The following is a 17,982-nucleotide window of genomic DNA, read 5'->3' as shown; positions in this document are numbered from 1 at the left end:
TATCACTGGTCACCATTACTGCTGGTGGCCTCCCCAGTTTGACAGAAGCTGAATGAGAGAAAGCTGGTAGGACAGTGGTCTGGGATCCTCTCACAAAAAAGTACCCCCTTCTAGTGAGCAACCCTTCCCTACCAAGTCTCTGCCTTACTCTGCCTTACTGATGCTGCCTTCAAGAAGTAAATTCATGGCATTCAAAAGCAGAAAACAGCCTGAACAGAGTGAGATACATTGGTTGTATTACATCATCAGCACAAGAATGGAGGAGTGGGAGGAGGCAAGCAGGCTTTGGGCTGGAAACTCCACTGTCTTCCTGCCTGCTTTCTTTCACGGTTCCTTACTTAAGAAATACAATAGTGGTCACTATGGCAACACATGTTCCCTTGGCACCTGAACATTCACAGGTGGGATCCTTTGAGCTTTGATTGTGGTTCCCAGCCCTAGGCAGGTGGGACCTAGCCACCAATGCTGCAGTTGCTCTTATAAGGATATAAGGATGCTGTGGTGACTCATCTCAGTCCAGTCTTTGTGTCAGTAGTGCCACCTGCATTTTCTGCCATTGTGAGTGGGTGCTGACATCTGAGAGTGTGGCCGGTACTGTGCCTAACCCAGTGGAGGACCTCTGTATTAAGGACAAAGGACAGGAATGCAGCATTTGAGAAGAAAGGAGGTTGCTCTGTGTGGGAAGTACTAGGCTCATCTGCCAGTACCTGTTACTCCAAGGACGCTGACATTTTCCAGATGTCCCTGCAGGGAAACAGCACCTGATTCCACTTAAAGTTTGCAGCATCTCTCCTCCCTACTCCCACACCTCACCCCAGAAAACATGGAGCTCTCACAGAACAATAATGTAATTGGCTGGGAAAAAATCTCTTCAGGATTTTCCATCAAAATCTGGAGTTGGCTCAGACAGCGCTAACACACAAACACATGCAAACCAGAGGCCCCAAGATACTCATGAAAGTATGGGTTCCCCCAGAAAATGTGTGACCCTGACAGAATGAAGCCCAGCATAACAAGGAGTGACTGAGACCTGAGAGACAGCAGATTCCCGCAGCAGGGGTGACCCAGTCTTTGGCCCCATAAAGAACAAACTGCCAGCCGTCTGGGCCTCTTTAGCATTTGTGACCTTTCACCTCAGAGATTCCCACCTCCTTCCTGCTGTGTGCAGGCCTGCCTTACAACATACATGGACATCTTACGGCTGCTTCTAATATTTCTTTATAGTATTGTTTTATACAAAATATATCTGCGTGTGTCAACAGTGAATGGGTATATAGACATTTATTTCATAGGAGCAGCATATTTGTTGAAGTTGCTGAGGCTGCATCTACACCAGTGGCTTGCAACCTGTGGGCCGTGGCCCAACAGTGGGCCACAAGAACGAAAATCCGGTCCACGAACCTCCTTCCTATTTATTTTATTTTATTTTTGCTCCTTTCTGCAGAGCTAACCAGCCTTTTGGTACCAATGTTGGAGAGTGGTCCCTTGTCAAAGTAGTCCCTGATCAAGTGGATCCTGGTCAAAGTGGGCCCTGGTCAAATGGGTCCTGGTCAAAGAAAAGGTTCGGAACCACTGACCTACACTGTAGAATGAATACAGTTTGACGCCACTTTAATTGCTATTGCCCAGTGCTGCGGAATCATGGGAGTTGTAGTTTTACAAGGTCTTTAGCCTCTGCTGAAGAGTAGTAGTGGCTCATCTAACTCCAAATTGAACCTTGGCAGTGAACGTGGGGATTATAACGACTTCTCTTCAGTTATGAAGAGAAGTACAAAAATATGTTCATGTACTACACCACATTGTTGATCCCTCAGGAAAATAGTCATTACATTATCTTACTTCCTGTAGGCCTAAAGCAGCTTGTAGCCATTTTGGCCAGAGGGGAAGACTCACTGTAGACTACTGTTTACTGAAATTGCTTGTTTCTGTCATAAAGCATTCCTTGCTAACTGGCCTCCTCATAGTAAAGACAAGAATAATTTATCTTCTTGAGAGATCTGATAAAACATTTTCCTTAGTAGTGGCTATAGTCACTCCTTGTTATGCTGGGCTTCATTCTGTGTGTGCATATTTTCAAGTTGCCTGTTGACCTATGGGGGCATGCAACATCATTAAACTGGAGAAAAGCTCCTAAGGAGATTGGACAGCATAGAAAGGACCCATTTAGAAAAGAAGGGTGCCATTCTGTAAACAAAAGCAACAAGCCCCTTGAGAGATTGTTTCCAAAAAAAGCCTACAGAAAAAGATGAAGTCAGCCCCCTTCTACACTGTCCTTATATCCCAGGATCTGATCCCAGAATATCTGCTTATCCCAGATTATGGCAGTGGAGACATATAATCCAAAGCAGATAACTTGGGATCAGATCTTGGGATATAGAGCAGTGTAGAAGTGGCCTCAGTTCAATATGAGCAGCATTCTACTCACATATTGTAATATGGTATGGCATTGCTGTGTTTGCAGTACGCTTGGGCGGTTTCGTTCGTTAATTTTGTAATTCGTTATTAATTCGTATTTAAATTAGCTTACGATCCAATATTGAGCCATGCAGGAATAGTGTGAGGAGTAAATTAGATTCGATTTTTTTCAATTTATTTCGTAATTATTTTGTAATTATTTCGTTGTTATTTTGTAATTATTTCGTAATTATTTTCACATGTCTGGTGCAAGTTTTATAGTTGTTTGTTTTATCACACCAACAGTCAACAACAGAGGGAGAGGGAAGCTTCAGAAGTTCCCCCTGTCCCATTTGGAGGTTTTTTTAGCATATTGCGCAATCGCGTCCGCCATTAATGAATCGATTCGTAATTATACAAAATTTCGTATATTTTGAAATTTTTAAAAGGAAAATTTCAGAATTATTAAAAAAAACGAAACGCAAGGGCCCCCTAAAAACAAAACGAGTTTAGAGCCAATTTTTCCGTGGTTACCCAAGCCTAGTTTGCAGCTGTTAAACATGAATAAGTTGCTTTCAGATGATAGGTTGCTGGTACTACCAAGCAAAACATATTGTGTAGCTAGTCTTTTTCAGTGGTAAAAAGAGAAGGGAGAAGTGCTGGGAATACAAGAGTGAGTTACAGATGGAAGATATTGTTTGGACTGCTGCATCAATCCCCGCCAGTACAATTCAGTGAATGAGGCAGGATGATAAAAGCCTTGTCTTGAAAGCACCTGTGGCCTTGCTGAGGATGATATCCTGTAAGAAGCAAAGAAACCATGAATGTTGGTGTGAGCTTTGGCGGTAGAAAGTGGCAGGTGGAGTTTGCCACAGAGTCTAAAAATGAACATTTTAAAAGGGAAAGGTTCACAAAAAGGCCAATGGTTTTAAATAGGTGGGAGGGGGTCTTATCAGAATTTCACTTGGAAGAAAGCACTGTCTGTAAGTTATTCACAGAATTCCCTGTGTATAGAGAGGAATGGACCAAAATGACTTGCAAACTGGTTTGAAACAAGCTTGAGATAATGTTCTGTGATAGGGAATGTTTGCTGATTATTCACTCCTTTACTTTCATGTTATAATCTCCTGAGAGCCAGTATTGTTCTAGCTATTAGCTAGTATTCAGACTGTCACATTCAACACAACATTCTAAACAAGGAGAGTTAAGCTAGTGGCAAAGGTTAAGCGTTGTTGCAAAAAAAAAAGTATTGCAGTGTGGTTGCTTGGAAAATGTGATATTTCCACAACGTAATAACTACTGTGTTGACAAAGGGGTGGATACAGTTTAGTCATAGCAACTTGCATTTTGTATTTATGGCATAATAAAACAATAATAGCCGTTTCTGAGTATGCAGTGTCAATGCACATGGCATGTGTTAATGCCATGTTAATGTCACCATTTTCAGGGTAGGTATAATGCACACCTAAAGCTGCCCTGGGACCCATGTAGATTGTGCTCTAGAATTATTTGCACTTCAGTTTCAGGATAGTTTTGTTTTTCCCAGCCAGGTCTCTAGACAAACTCTACAATTTTGCTGATTGCTCTGGCCTTCACCTCATCTTTGCATTGAATGCTTTGCGCCGGAACCCCAACAATTCCTGGAACAGCTCCAATGCCCTCAGCCTGCTCAAATATAGTGCCAGCAAGAAGTACAATATATCTTGGGAACTTGGCAATGGTAAGTGAGTTTGATTGGGAAATGGAGAAAAGAGAGAGGAAGTAAAAGAGACATTGGAATCCACTTACCCTCACTGACAGAAACAGTGGAGCCGCTGGTGGCTCAATGAGTTAAACCCTTGTGCTGACAGGACTGAAGACTGACAGGCCAAAGGTTTGAATCCAGGGAGAACGTGGATGAGCTCCCTCTGTCAGCTTCAGCTCCCCATGCGGGGACATGAGAGAAGCCTCCCACAAGGATGGTCAAACATCAAAACATCCAGGTGTCCCCTGGGCAATGTCCTTGTAGATGACAAATTCTCTCACACCAGAAGTAACTTGCAGTTTCTCAAGTAGCTTCTGACATAAAAAAAAAACCTGACAGAAATGGATGCTGCTATGCAGGTAGCAGGAAAGTATGTATGCATGTGTTCAGTGCAACTGCTAGTCACAGAGGTGCAGTAGTAAATTAGCCTAAAAGAGATTCCAGTCTGGATAATGTTAGGAAGAAGGGGGTCTACACATAAAATAGCTTTTCAGTTTCCAGACAATAGAGGAATCTTGCAAGCTTATGCAGGAGTTAGTACAATTGAACTGAACTGAACGGATTCATAGAATGGAACTGTAAAGAACTTTAATACTGATGCTGCCAATTCCTTTTGTGTAGTGCCTCTAACATGGCGAAAGACATACTGAGCTCCCTTTGTAGCATACTTGGTCTAAAATTGATAAATAATGATTTCTATTTGTTTCCAGAACCCAATAACTACCGAGCTCTGACAGGGCGAGCAGTGAATGGCACTCAGTTGGGCAAGGACTATATGCAGCTAAAGAGCCTGCTACAGCAGATCCGTATCTACTCCCGAGCCAGTCTCTATGGGCCAAATATTGGGAGACCTAGGAAGAATGTTGTGTCCCTTCTTGATGGGTGAGTAATGTGACTCATGGGATGGGCCAGAAAACTTGGAAGTCTCTCTCATACAATTGAATTCTAGGACCTTCACAACCACAAGAAACGACTCCTTTTAAAAAGTAGCTGTTCCTTCTCTCTCTCTTTCAAAAAAGAAGGAAACAATAAAGGAAAGAGTTAAATGTAAACACACACAGAGGTGTAGGTGTTTTCCCCACTTGTATGTTTTCAGCTCAAGTTTTCATCTGTATTGTAGTGAAGAACAAATTGAAAATACTTTTTATAAGAAATTTCCAAAAGATGACCAGGCTGGCATTTAGAAATATACCAAAATTTGGACAGGATCGGATATAAATTTTGGGGACAGTGGCAACATGAGCCATTGTGTCTCTTTTAACATTATGATATATGCCAGGGAACTGCTGGAAACCAGACAAGAGAAGGGTTTGAAATTCTGGTTTCCAAATCAAATCTGATTTTTTTTTCTTTTAGTAGCTCCACCGGAGCTACAGGAATTTTTAATGTCCAATCCCTGTAAAAACATTCTGAACTATGTTATGCCCTTAGAGTGGGCAACTAAAGGATTTTTGTACACGACTTGATATGTACTGCATAATAATCATGTTCTTCTGATCCTATTTTATGCTTTGTCTTACCTTGCCACATATTTAACTTCAATTTACACCGTAGATTTCTATCTGTGGCTCCTTCTACACTGCCATATAAAATCCAGATTATTTTCTTTGAACTGGATTATATGGCAATGTAGATTCAGATAATCCAGTTCAAAGCAGATAATGTGGATTTTCTGCTCTGATAATCTGGTTTATATGGCAGTATAGTAGGTGGTCTGTGTTGATGCTACAAGAACTGTTTTGGTTTTGCTGTGCTCAGACTAATCTGATTATAAGAGTTGTCTCTGAAGACTGTCAGAAAAAAGGTAACTTTAGATGGAAAACTATCAAACTGTATACTCTGGGATTTTTAAAAATATATACCTACACACACACACACACACACACATTTTAAAAGCAACCAGGTTTCCTGCCAACTAGTACTGAATGCAGTTTTCACCCAACAGAGCTGTATCTGAGACAGGATGGTCAGTTAAGGGAACTTGATGTCCTTTGTTTCTTTAGCAGTGCTGAGGTGACTGTCTTTGGGGCAGAGAGGAGAACCAGAGCCTTGTATGTACACAGGTGCAAAGAAATTTCTACATATGGGACAGCCAGCCCCTTTTGATGAAGTGTTAATTAGGCTGTTCAGGCAACCAGAGCTGTTGGGAATTGGCTATATCTGTTCCCTCCTTTTTATGAAGCAGGTCTAAGGTCACAGTGTTTTTTAAAAAATGTGGAGACTCAAGGGAGTTGCTAGGCCTGAGGCTGAGGAGATGATCCTAGCAAGATCCAAACTTGAATCTAGACATCAAGTGAGATTAATGGGGGAGATGTAGAATCACATAGGGGCTTCTGGCTGGTATCAGAAATGTAGATTTAATAACAATTAGGCCCCTTCTACACTTCCATATAATCCAGATTACCAAAGCAGATAATCCACATTATCTGCTTTGAACTGGATTATATGAGTCTACACTGCCACATAATCCAGTTCAAATCCAATAATCTGAATTTTATATGGCAGTGTGGAAGGGGCCTGAATCTATACTGCCATAAAATCCAGCTCAGTTATTAATCTGGATTTTATATGGCAGTGTAGAAGAGGTCTAAGTGTTTATGAGGTCATTCAGTTAAGTATATATAGAGTTGGATGGCTTGCTTATGGGATATTAGGTTCTACTGTAACAGTTGCCTTCATGTTTCTTGTTGATTTATGGTGACTTTCATAGGACTTTTATAGATTTTGATGCCCAAAGATATGAATGGGATTATTAAATGAATGTGCAAATCCAGTGGCAGTCACCATGATAACATTGCCTCCGTCTTGAAAACCACATTTGAGGTTCTTGCTGTTCAGGTAGTAAAATCGGATCTTTCTGGGCCTTTTCACAGAGCCATATAACTCAGAATATCAAGGCAGGTAGTCCACAATATCTGCTTTGAACAGGATTATCTGTGTCCACACTGCCATATAATCCAGTTCAATATGGATTTTGTATAGCTGTGTGGAAGGGGCCTCTGTCTATTGCAAGGTACAATGGGTAAAGAAAAAAGGAAGTCTGAGTCTCTGTACCTGCAGTGCTTACATGGAAGAGAGAATTGCATGAGGCATCTCTTAACCTCCTTCCTGCATTGTATGCTCCACCTACCAAAATTCTCTCCTCAGAACCCCTTCATTGCATTTAAGACCTTTACTTTTAGATTATTAACAAACAATTTCTGGTTGCAATTAAGCAAATTACAAAGAGATGTTTTCTTTCCCTTTATTGCCTTCCTGAAAAATAAAAAATGTTTGGTGGGCAGCAGGTAGGTATTGTCCTATAATATCTCACTCCTTTTTCAAACGAAGCCCCCTTCTGTTTATTCCAGATGATATGGTAGTTCAAATCAATATAACCTTGGATCCGTTCCTGGGATATAAGAAAAATGTAGAAGAAGCCTAGCAGAGTGGTTGCTTTTGGATCACAATTTTGAGGAGGTTAAGAGCATGGGAAGGAAGGTGTTGTCATAGTGTAGTGATTCCTCTTTCTATGTACATCCTTACACACCTTCAAATAATCCTTAAAGAAGGTTAGAGGGGTCGCACTGGAAGCTTTTCAGGCTGGATCTGCACTGCTCAGGATATGATCCCAGATTATATGCTTTGAACTGGGTAATATGAGTCTATGAGACTGCCCAATAATCTGCGTACTGTAGATTTAACCTCAGTCAGTTACAATTTTCATTGTGTGTGGTGTTTGTATATCTGTAGTTTTCTCCACATTGATTGAAATACTTAGCACTTGAATAAAAATGTAAACCAGGTTTCATAGCTGAGAAATTTTAAACATGTACGGGCCCCATATTTTGGGAGGGAGGCATAGAGAAACATTGCCCCTATAAATCTACCCCCTTTGAAATAAGATGTGTTCCAGATTTTTCAGCTTAGTTTCTTAGTGTGATATTTCTTGTAAGATGAGCTCACATTTTTCCCTTCAGTTGTTAAGAGTTGTTATATAGGACAAACATAAAAATTATTACTGTGTCTTATTTAAGAAAAAGCCACCAGTTAGGACATCTGAATGCATATAATTTTAGGAAAATAGGTACAATTCTGAGGCAAAACACACAGTTATGTGGTCAGCCTGACCATATAACAAAAAAAATCCTTTGAAGTACTTACACAAAACATCGGGCCTCTCTAACAATGGAAGCCAGAATAATAAAAACACTTGCAAAGGGTGAAACTAGAATGAATATTACCAGACATTGTTATGTAATAGATGTTTGATCGTGCAATACAGATGATCACACAGAAAAAATGGATATCATAGAGAAAAAAACATTAGATAACACTTAATGGGTGCCATTTTAGTGGCTCATGCTACACAACAACTGTCTATACCATACTAGTAATCTAAGCTGTTTCATTTTGAAGCATTGCAAAATGTAAAACCATTTTAGATTTTTATATTTGTTAAAATCCCTCCACACTTTCTATTTTAGATTTACATAGTCCTTCTAATCCATGGCTGTGAATGTGATCAATTGACCTATTATGCAACAGATGTCAGACAGATCATGGTGATCACATATTTTGACATATGTTGTTCTGTACAGTCATTGCTTGGTCGTGTATGATTCAAGGGAAAGATGATGTTCCAGCTCTCCTACTACAACCAGATATGAATTTTGAGGATGAAGAAACTTTAAAATATATATTATAATAACTGTTCCAAGTTCCTGTGCTGCACCTGGATTCATGTAGGCACTATTGTACCACCCTAGTAAATACTCATTTTTGTTGTATAAGTATCATAATCATCAAGTAGATACTGATTCCTTGTTGAATTCATATTATATTTGTTATACAATACAGTATGAAAATAAAGTCTTAGCAAAACATGAACAATTATGCAGAAACTTCCTATTTATATAGCCACTTATGCTATGAAAATAGCAAGTATTTTGCATGTACCTATTTCATCCCTATAACATGTGAGAGCCATACTCTTCATTTTAGCCCATAAGCAAATGCTGCAGGAAGTCTCGTGCCATTATGTCTGCTTCTGGCATAAAGTTTATTGTGGGTCTTGCACATTACAAGGAATACCACTAGCACGTGCTATACAGATGTATGTACCCTCCATTTTTTGTAAAGTATGAAGCAGCTTTTAGCTCACCATCAAATGTCTGATTTACACTGGGATCATTCCTTCCCCATTTGCAAGTCCATATCCTACTTGCCTAATGCATAAGCTAAATTCTGTAGACTGATGTGTTCTTTTTAGTAGATATATGACAAACAGGGAGGGAAAACAGATGTGGGTCATGGGAGAAAGGCACACATCAAAGAACACCATCAAGTACTGAAGAAACCTCACGAGGTTCTAACAACTGTGTTTGAGCCCTTGCTGAAGAAAGAAGAAGTCACAGAAGAATGAGGAAGGGCAGATATATAATGTCTATATTTTAAAAACACAAAAGAGAAGCTGAGGAGTTATAGACCCATTATTCTGACTTTTATACCCTGGGAATTATTAGATCAGGTTATAAATCAATCTGTTTTGAGCACCTATGGGAAAACAGGATAATTGCTAGTAGCTGGCATAGATTTATGAAGACGACAACAGGGAAAACCAACAGAGCAGACTTTTGGCAGGGAACTGTTCTAGTAGAGCAGGCCAGTAAAATTACTATTATGAATCTTAATTTTAGCAACATAATTAATGTCATTTCGCAGTTGCAAAATGGAAAAGCGGGTAGGAGGAAATAGCAGTAGGTAATGAGTTGTTATCTAGTTTAATATTTGCAGTAAATTAATAATCTTAGTTTACAGGAGGGGAAATCATGCCATGGGAATGTGGTCTCAATATAGCTGTCCCATTCTGTTACTGACACTTAAAGGATTGGATTTTATATTGTTGTCATATGAACACCATAGTGCAAGACGGACAAAATGCAAATGGTTGATATGCCTGGGCAATTAGTTTATGCTGGGTCCATGTTATAGCATTAACCTCAACTTCTGAACACTACTGCTGCCACTTCTGTTTTGAAAATATAATCAAATCTTTTTCAATTAATTAATATTCAGGTGAGGTTTGGAAAGTTGCACATTATATGATCCTGCTAGCATAGGAAAATTGTAAATTGAGAAATGTTTCTTATCTATGTCCTCTTCCTGATTAATCGTTCTACAAATGCTTCTCTACTCATACTGCTTCAAGTTAATCTGCTAGGAGCTATATCACATTCATTGTTTTATTTCACACATATCAATTGAAACTCTGAACAAAATTTGCAAAAATACACAAAATGGAAGGAGCATATACTCTATAGAATTAATGTAGTTTGATGCCACTTTAACTGCCATGACTCAATGCTAAGGAATTCTGGGATTTATAGTTTATAGTTTATTTATTATTTATTTATTTACAACATTTATATGCCACCCTTCTCACCTCAAAGGGGACTCAGAGCAGCTTAGAAGGTATTATTAGCATAGTACAATATCAGTATTATATATTAATTTAGTGAGGCAACAGGTGCTCTTTGGCAGAGAAGGCTGAAACTCTTTTAAAACAATAATGCCCATGATTTCATAGCATTGAGAGGGGAAACTGGAAAAGGGATGGACATAAGTAGGAGACAAGTACAAAATAAATAAGGTGTAAACAATAGGAGACACTGGATTTTTTTTAAAAAGCATAGCATTAACCCACTTCGATCAAACACCAAGGTTTAAAGCAGACTTCTTGGCAGAATCCCATGTTTCTATCCTATAGTCCAATTATTTTGGTTCTTGATTGTATCAGTCATTTGTATTGTATGTAGAACTTACAGTTATACTGATGTATATATAGGTGTGTATATAAAACTGATTGTATGTGAAGTGTAACTTGTCACAACTTGGGGAAGGTGGCATGGGCCCCAAATTCAGGACTGGAAGTATTAGTGTCTGGATGACATTGGTCATGAATGGCCCTGGGTGTGCAGCAGTTGGAGGAGTACATCAGGAGACTGTGGTTCACAGTACCTCATTGTTGTCCTATGGTCAGCAGGTCAGAATGGTTATGAACTCATTGATCAACAGCCAGGTTGGTGTATGCCTAGATCTAGGGCCGTCCAATTGTGGACCAACTCTTGTGTCAGCTGTAACCAATACAATTGTGGCTTGTTTGCAACTAACTCAGGTGCATTGGTTTGTTTTTTGGAGCCTTACTGCACTTGGTGATGCATGCCATATGCCAGCAAATATGGAAAACTCAAGAATGGCCATTAGACTGGAAAAAAATCAACATATCCCCATACCAAAAAAGGGAAACACTAAGGACTGCTCAAACTTTCATACAGTGGCCCTTATTTCTCGTGCCAGTAAGGTAATGCTCAAGATCCTGCAAGGAAGACTCCAGTAATACATGGAGCAAGAGTTGCCAGATGTACAAGCTGGGTTTAGAAAATGCAGATGAATGAGAGACCAAATTGCCAATATCTGCTGAATAATGGAGAAAGGCAGGGAGTTTCAGAAAAACATCTATTTCTGTTTTATTGACTATTCTAAAGCCTTTGACTGTGTGGATCATAATAAATTGTGACAAGTTCTTGGTGGTATGGGTATGCCAAGCCACCTTGTCTCTCTCCTGAGGAATCTGTATAATGACCAAGTAGCAACAGTAAGCAACAGACTGGTTCAAGATTGGGAAAAGCATACAGCAGGGTACTCTCACCCAACCTATTCAACTTGTATGCAGAACACATCATGTGATGTGCGGGGCTTGACGAATGCAAGGTTGGAGTAAAAATTGCTGGAAGAAACATTAACAACCTTAGATATGCAGATGGCATCACTTTGATGGCCGAAAGCAAGGAAGAGCTGAGGAGCCTTCTAATCAAGGTAAAAGAAGAAAGCGCAAAAGCTGGGTTGTAGCTAAACATCCCCCCGCCCCTAAGATTATGGCAACAAGAATGATTGACAACTGGGAAATAGAGGAAGAAACCATGGCAGTGACAGACTTTGTATTGCTAGGTGCAAAGATTACTGCAGATGCAGACTGCAGCCAGGAAATCAGGAGATGCTTACCGTATTTCTTGGGATGAGAGCAATGTCCAATCTCAATAAAATAGTGAAGAGTGGAGACATCACACTGGCAACGAAGATCCGTATAGTTAAAGCAAGAGTATTCCCCATAGTAACCTATGGATGTGAGAGCTGAACCATAGGGAAGGCTGAGCGAAGGAAGATAGATGCTTTTGAACTGTGGTGTTGGAGGAAAGTTCTGAGAGTGCCTTGGACCGCCAGAAGATCCAACCAGTCCATACTTCAGGAAATAAAGCCTGACTGCTCATTGGAGGGAAGGATAGTAGAGGCAAAGATGAAGTACTTTGGCTACATCATGAGAAGAAAGGAAAGCTTAGAGAAGACAATGATGCTGGGGAAAATGGAAGGGAAAAGGAAGAGGGGCTGACCAAGGGCAAGATGGCATCCTTGAAGTGACTGGATTGACCTTGAAGGAGCTGGAGGTGGTGACAGCCGACAGGGAGCACTGGCGTGGGCTGGTCCATGAGGTCTCGAAGACTTGGAAACGACTGAACAAATGAACAACAACACTGCACTTAGACCTGCTAATTGCAAAGTGGTGCTCTTTTAAAAAATGTATACTGTGAAAAGGTAAGGTAATAAACATGTTCCTGTCTTTCTAAATGTGAATCATATATTTCTAATGATCAGCATAATCAATGCCTCCTTTTTTGCTATTTCACAGATCTTCATCTGTCATTTTTCTTGTGTTGAGAAAACTAGTTCCTTCCACCTCTGAGCATATAGAATTCAACAATGAGGGCATTTACCGGCTTTAGGGATTCATGAATTAGTATGTTGTTTTAAGTATAATTGTGATCATATTACTGATAGAAATAAGTAGACTAATATAAGATAATAACCATCAGATAGAGTGAGACATTCATAGTTTTCTATAGTTATTTAATTATAGTTTAATTGTAGCATAGTTTTATATATCTAAACTATCTGTTATATATCTAAACTTTATGGTGGTTTTATGTATCTAAAATATACATTTAAATACATTTTAAAAAGATCTCTGATGTTGAAGTTTTTTATGCTTTTAATTAAAAGTCCATTGCTCAAAATTACAAATTAGTTTTCTATTTTGCATTACATCCGGAATGGATATGTATGTGCAGAACTGGCCATGTATTGCTGCAATATTTTTGGCAAACCATTCTGCCTTTGCATTTTGTCCAGATAGCAGAGAGATACAATTGCATTAGAAGACTGAACAAATTGCACAGTTTTTTCCACAAAGTTGAGGCTGCTGAAATGAATAAATGTTCTGATCACCTCACTGAGTGTAATCAGTGAAATGAGGCAGAGAGTTTGTAGGTTGGTAGTTCTAAAGGCAGGATATGAAGAACTGTGAACCCCAAGCTCATGTTGAATACAGTGATGGCAGAGATATCTCTACTGTGAGCAATTTGTTTACACTACAAAGTAATGCAAAAACCAACACAAATGTAATGTAAAGGTCTGTCTGTGATTGGATATCCTGAAAAAAGGCAGAACATTTGATTAGAGTAGTGGTGTAGCAGGAAGGGGTGCTTTTCTTCCTGTGCCGTTTTCCCAAGAAAATCCCCCCTCCAATTCAGCCCAGCTGCTTTTTGCCTTCAAGGTGAACTTGAGTCAAAAAGCTGTAGCCAGCACACATGCCTGCACACACATACAAAATACCTATCATTGTTCTTTTATTAGACCTTTTCCTATTCCTTTTGCCTATTCTTTTAGAACTGCAACTAACACTTTGCTCTTGTTACCCCATGGCTTCCACAGTACTGGGGAATATCTGAAAACATGCAGGCTTGGTCTGCTTCAGATTAAAACCCCAACAGAGCTCTTGGGAGCTTCCTTTCCTTTCTGATCTTTCAAAAGCTTGGAGAAGATATTCTTTTGAAGTACAACTCCAAGAATTCTCCAGCCAGATTGGTCGGTAGCCATGCTGGCCGGGGGACTTTGGGAGTTGCAGTTTTAAAAAGTAACTTCTCTGGCTTCTGCTTATTATCCCTATCTCATATTTGGCCTCTCTGTATGCCTTGGCTTCTACTGCCTCTGTCATTGCCAAATCAAAATATAACAGTATTATGAAAAGTTGGACAACATATTCAGTCTCAAACTCATGTAGAAATCAAATTGACTGAGTTGAGAAACATATGTAAACTCAAATAGCCTTTTTAGTAAAGGTTCCCTTTGGCATGTTGTTGGTTAGAAACCATACTGTATGTAATGTGGTAAAATTGCCCTTCTAAGGGAATTGTTTTTCCATATGTGCTGTGCACCCATCACCAAGCTGCAAAGACATACATGTGTTCTGGTGCTTGAAGATCTAGTATAAGTAAGACTCATTATTAACATTTTCTTGTTTTCCTGATGGATTCTCTGAGATAGTATATTTGCATCATTTTGTAGGAACAAATCTTCTCCATAGCTTTCTTGATTGTTCAGATCAGGTATTATATTGGGTTCTGAAGTCTTGGTCATCAAGATGTTTTGTATTTCAGCTTGCTGAACATTTGATATTTGAATATATTGGTTTGAGATGTAGGAGGTGAAGCCCAAAAAATCTGGTCTTAAGTTTAAGTGTTGTTCTAGGGACTTTTGGAGGCTAACTGAATGACTGAACAGTTGGGGCAAAGCACGAATATAAACACGAAGGCTGTTGCAGTGGTACTATATGACTATCATTAAACCATTCAGCAACATCCTCACAGATAGACACAGTTAGGAGTAAAAAATTTTTTTCAAATATGCTTTTGGATCACCACTGGAAACAGCTGATTAGTGGTATAGCATTGCAAAGTAGACAATGTGACTGTTGTACGTGGGCTCCTTGGAAAGTGGCATATGCATATGAGACATGTGTTTGTATGCATGCAGTGCAAGGAATTCTCTTGTGGCACAAAGCTCACCCATTTTCTGTATCTCACAGGTTCATGAAGGTGGCAGGGAACACAGTGGATGCTGTTACCTGGCAACAGTAGGTATTTTTTTAATTCCTCTATTTCTTCCAGTGTTACTAACTCAATAAATAAGAAGCAGTTTTGTTGGGGAACAAAATTGGAGGGAAGAAAAGAGGTCTTGTGCAGCATTACTTAACTTGATAAAAACTCCTCTAGGTGTTTTTTTATCCATTAGTTCTGTCATCTCTAAGCACAAGTCATTCTGGATGAGGGTTCTGGGAGTTATAGTCCAAAACATCCTGGAGAGGATCTGGTTAAGAAAAGTTACTCAAGAAGTCCTCCTCCCCATTTTGTTTTGACTGCATTCTGGAAATATAACAGTACTGCTGACCAAGGTGGATCTCCAGTGGTTATTTGAGTGGACAAACTTTTTGGAAGAAAGATAACATATGGAGTAAAGAGTTATAGTGCTGCATGTGTTGTTTTGGTACTGGAGATTTCCATAGTGCAGAGGTGTGCAAGATGCTCATACCCCCACTCCAAACCCGTTCAAACACTCCAGAAAGCACTTGGTTTTATTTTTGCAAAACATAGCTACAAAAATCCCATTGTGGTAGTTGTAATAGGTTTTTCATTTTTTTCTTTTCACCTTTTATTGAACAACCATACAAATAGTAACAGTAGAAGATGACACCAAATAAATGTCAAATGATCTGTTGAGAGCACATAATAATGAAGACATGAAATACAACATACCACAAGCAGCTTATGGATTCATGATGGCTTGAGAGCTGATTTTTAAAGATGCAATGTTTAGAGATGAGATGCCAATCCAAAAGTCCATGTGAGTCCATGGGAAAAGCAAGTAGCAAGAGTAGTTAGTAAAACAAACTTTCCAGACTACTGTAAATGAAATTGATCTGGTCAATAATAATTTTTTTACAGCAGTTGGAACAAATTACAAAGGAATAACTTGGTCTTGCTTCCTATCAAGATAGCGTTAGGATGAGTTTACATTGAGTGCCAAGCATTGATTATTATTTTTTACCCTAGGAATTCTATTCTTGTTGTATTATTAACTGTCAGTTTCTTCAGAATAATCCTTGGAACTATGGTCTTGGCAAGATGTTCCACTGATGTTTCTGAAATTGTCTTGTGTTGTAAAGGGTCAGTGGGTTCTTTGTAGTACTTTCTTGGCCCTGAGTGAGGAAGGCAACCTTTTCACTTAAACTTTATGATTTTGACTGAGCAAAGATGGGGAGTGTGCTTATCTTTCTCTGCTGACTGGTAGACAGCAACATTTTATACCAGTATTTCCAAACTTTGATCTTCTGGATGTTTTGGACGACAGTCCCCAGAACTCCAGATAGTTGGCTTAGCTGGTGGGAATTATGGAAGCTGAAGTCCAAAACAGCTGGAGGATCAAAGATGGGAAATTAAAACCTTATCTAGATGAATGCTTACAATGAAGCAAGATACCATTTTTTAGCATCACTCCTTGTTGCTATAATGCTTCAGACTATATAGACGATTTTGCATTCTGGTAGAAGATCCAAGTAGTGCATGCATATATTTTCGGGAAGATGCAATAGAATTATATTCACACTGAACTTGGAATCCCAGTAACTTGGAACAACATTAAGTCATTGTTATAAACTGTACTTAGCAGAAATACATAGTAACATCTGAGAAACAGTTTTACATGAACTGTGGAATGCCCTTCATATTGAAGTTTATTCTTCTAACTAGCAGAGATATGGGAGCACCAATTTGTTGGAAGGGTACCTACAGTGAACGTTCAGATTCTGGAAAAGTTGCCCCATAGGAGATACTGTTAATAGAAAAGACTTGGTCTGAACTAAAGGAAAATGAAAAATGTGTAATATCTGATAATGGGTTAATTTGTCTGAGTGTACATATATTTTTTATGAAGAACAAAGCCCAACTGCATTAGCCACTCATCATTTCCATGAGAACACTACTACTGAGATGGTGGATGCTTCTACATAGCAACAGCAAGCTGACTGTAGTAGCTAATGATCTACAAATGATTCAGTATTATTTGAACAATGATAACATGCACTAGCTAGACATTTTCAGGGGGATGGTCTTTAACAGGGCTGGGACAACTCTGGAAGGCAATGGATGTTAGCCTTCAGGAGAACTTGGGAGAACTATAAACCAAACCACCATCAAATTATTATTATTATTATTATTATTATTATATTTTACATGTACATAACAACACAGCACACATGCACATTAGTTCCAAGTGTCTTCCCAAGGGACTAGGATGTTGGAGATATTTTCATAGAATGTGCACAGTTCCAAGAAGTACTGCCTTCTGCAGCATGTGGATTGATGTTTTCTCCAAATTAAGACTTTTCAAGGTTTCTTGGAATGCCTCCAAGAACAACAACCACTATTGGTACCACTGTTGTTCTCTTTTACCTTATTATTATTATTATTATTATTATTATTATTATTATTCTACCATTTTTCTCTAAAAGAGACAAAATGCTGAACAATAGTAAAGACAATACAACACTATGCAAAACCTAAAGACTATAAACATTAAAATAGAATTAAACTTACAGCTATCTAAATTGAATAATTAAAACCATTAAACAATTAAAATATGTAAAAACACATAACACCGATCAAAAGAGACACATTGGGCACAATGGAGGTGGTGGATATGTAACTCATAATTACTGATTAAATATGAAATAGGTGAAGGTAAAGGATGGTGGTGTAGAGGGGCCATCACAATCCATGTCACAAATCTGTACCCCCAAACAAGGTAAGAAACATTAGTGATGAGTTCAACTTTCAAATGCTTGCATAGTGATTGAAACAAGGAGGTCTTTCAAATTGCTTGAATCCAGAAATGTGGCACATGGAATAGAAAAC

The 17,982-nt window shown here is 39.0% G+C and overlaps 1 protein-coding gene across 1 annotated transcript in view; it reads left to right on the top strand.

Moving 5' to 3' along the window:
• The window catches only part of HPSE2 (heparanase 2 (inactive)), a 156,748-nt gene that overhangs the window by 108,979 nt on the left and 29,787 nt on the right, over window positions 1-17,982 (top strand). Inside the window, exons 4-6 of the mRNA XM_060768196.2 lie at window positions 3,941-4,114; window positions 4,849-5,020; window positions 15,099-15,146. Of these exons, the coding sequence (XP_060624179.1) occupies window positions 3,941-4,114; window positions 4,849-5,020; window positions 15,099-15,146 (394 nt within the window). The remainder of the gene's footprint in view (window positions 1-3,940; window positions 4,115-4,848; window positions 5,021-15,098; window positions 15,147-17,982) is intronic.

Source organism: Anolis sagrei, chromosome 3 (genome assembly GCF_037176765.1).
Source record: "Anolis sagrei isolate rAnoSag1 chromosome 3, rAnoSag1.mat, whole genome shotgun sequence".
Classification (NCBI taxonomy): domain Eukaryota; kingdom Metazoa; phylum Chordata; class Lepidosauria; order Squamata; family Dactyloidae; genus Anolis; species Anolis sagrei.
Note: the sequence above shows the minus strand (reverse complement) of the source record. Positions and strands in the feature narration are given on the sequence as shown.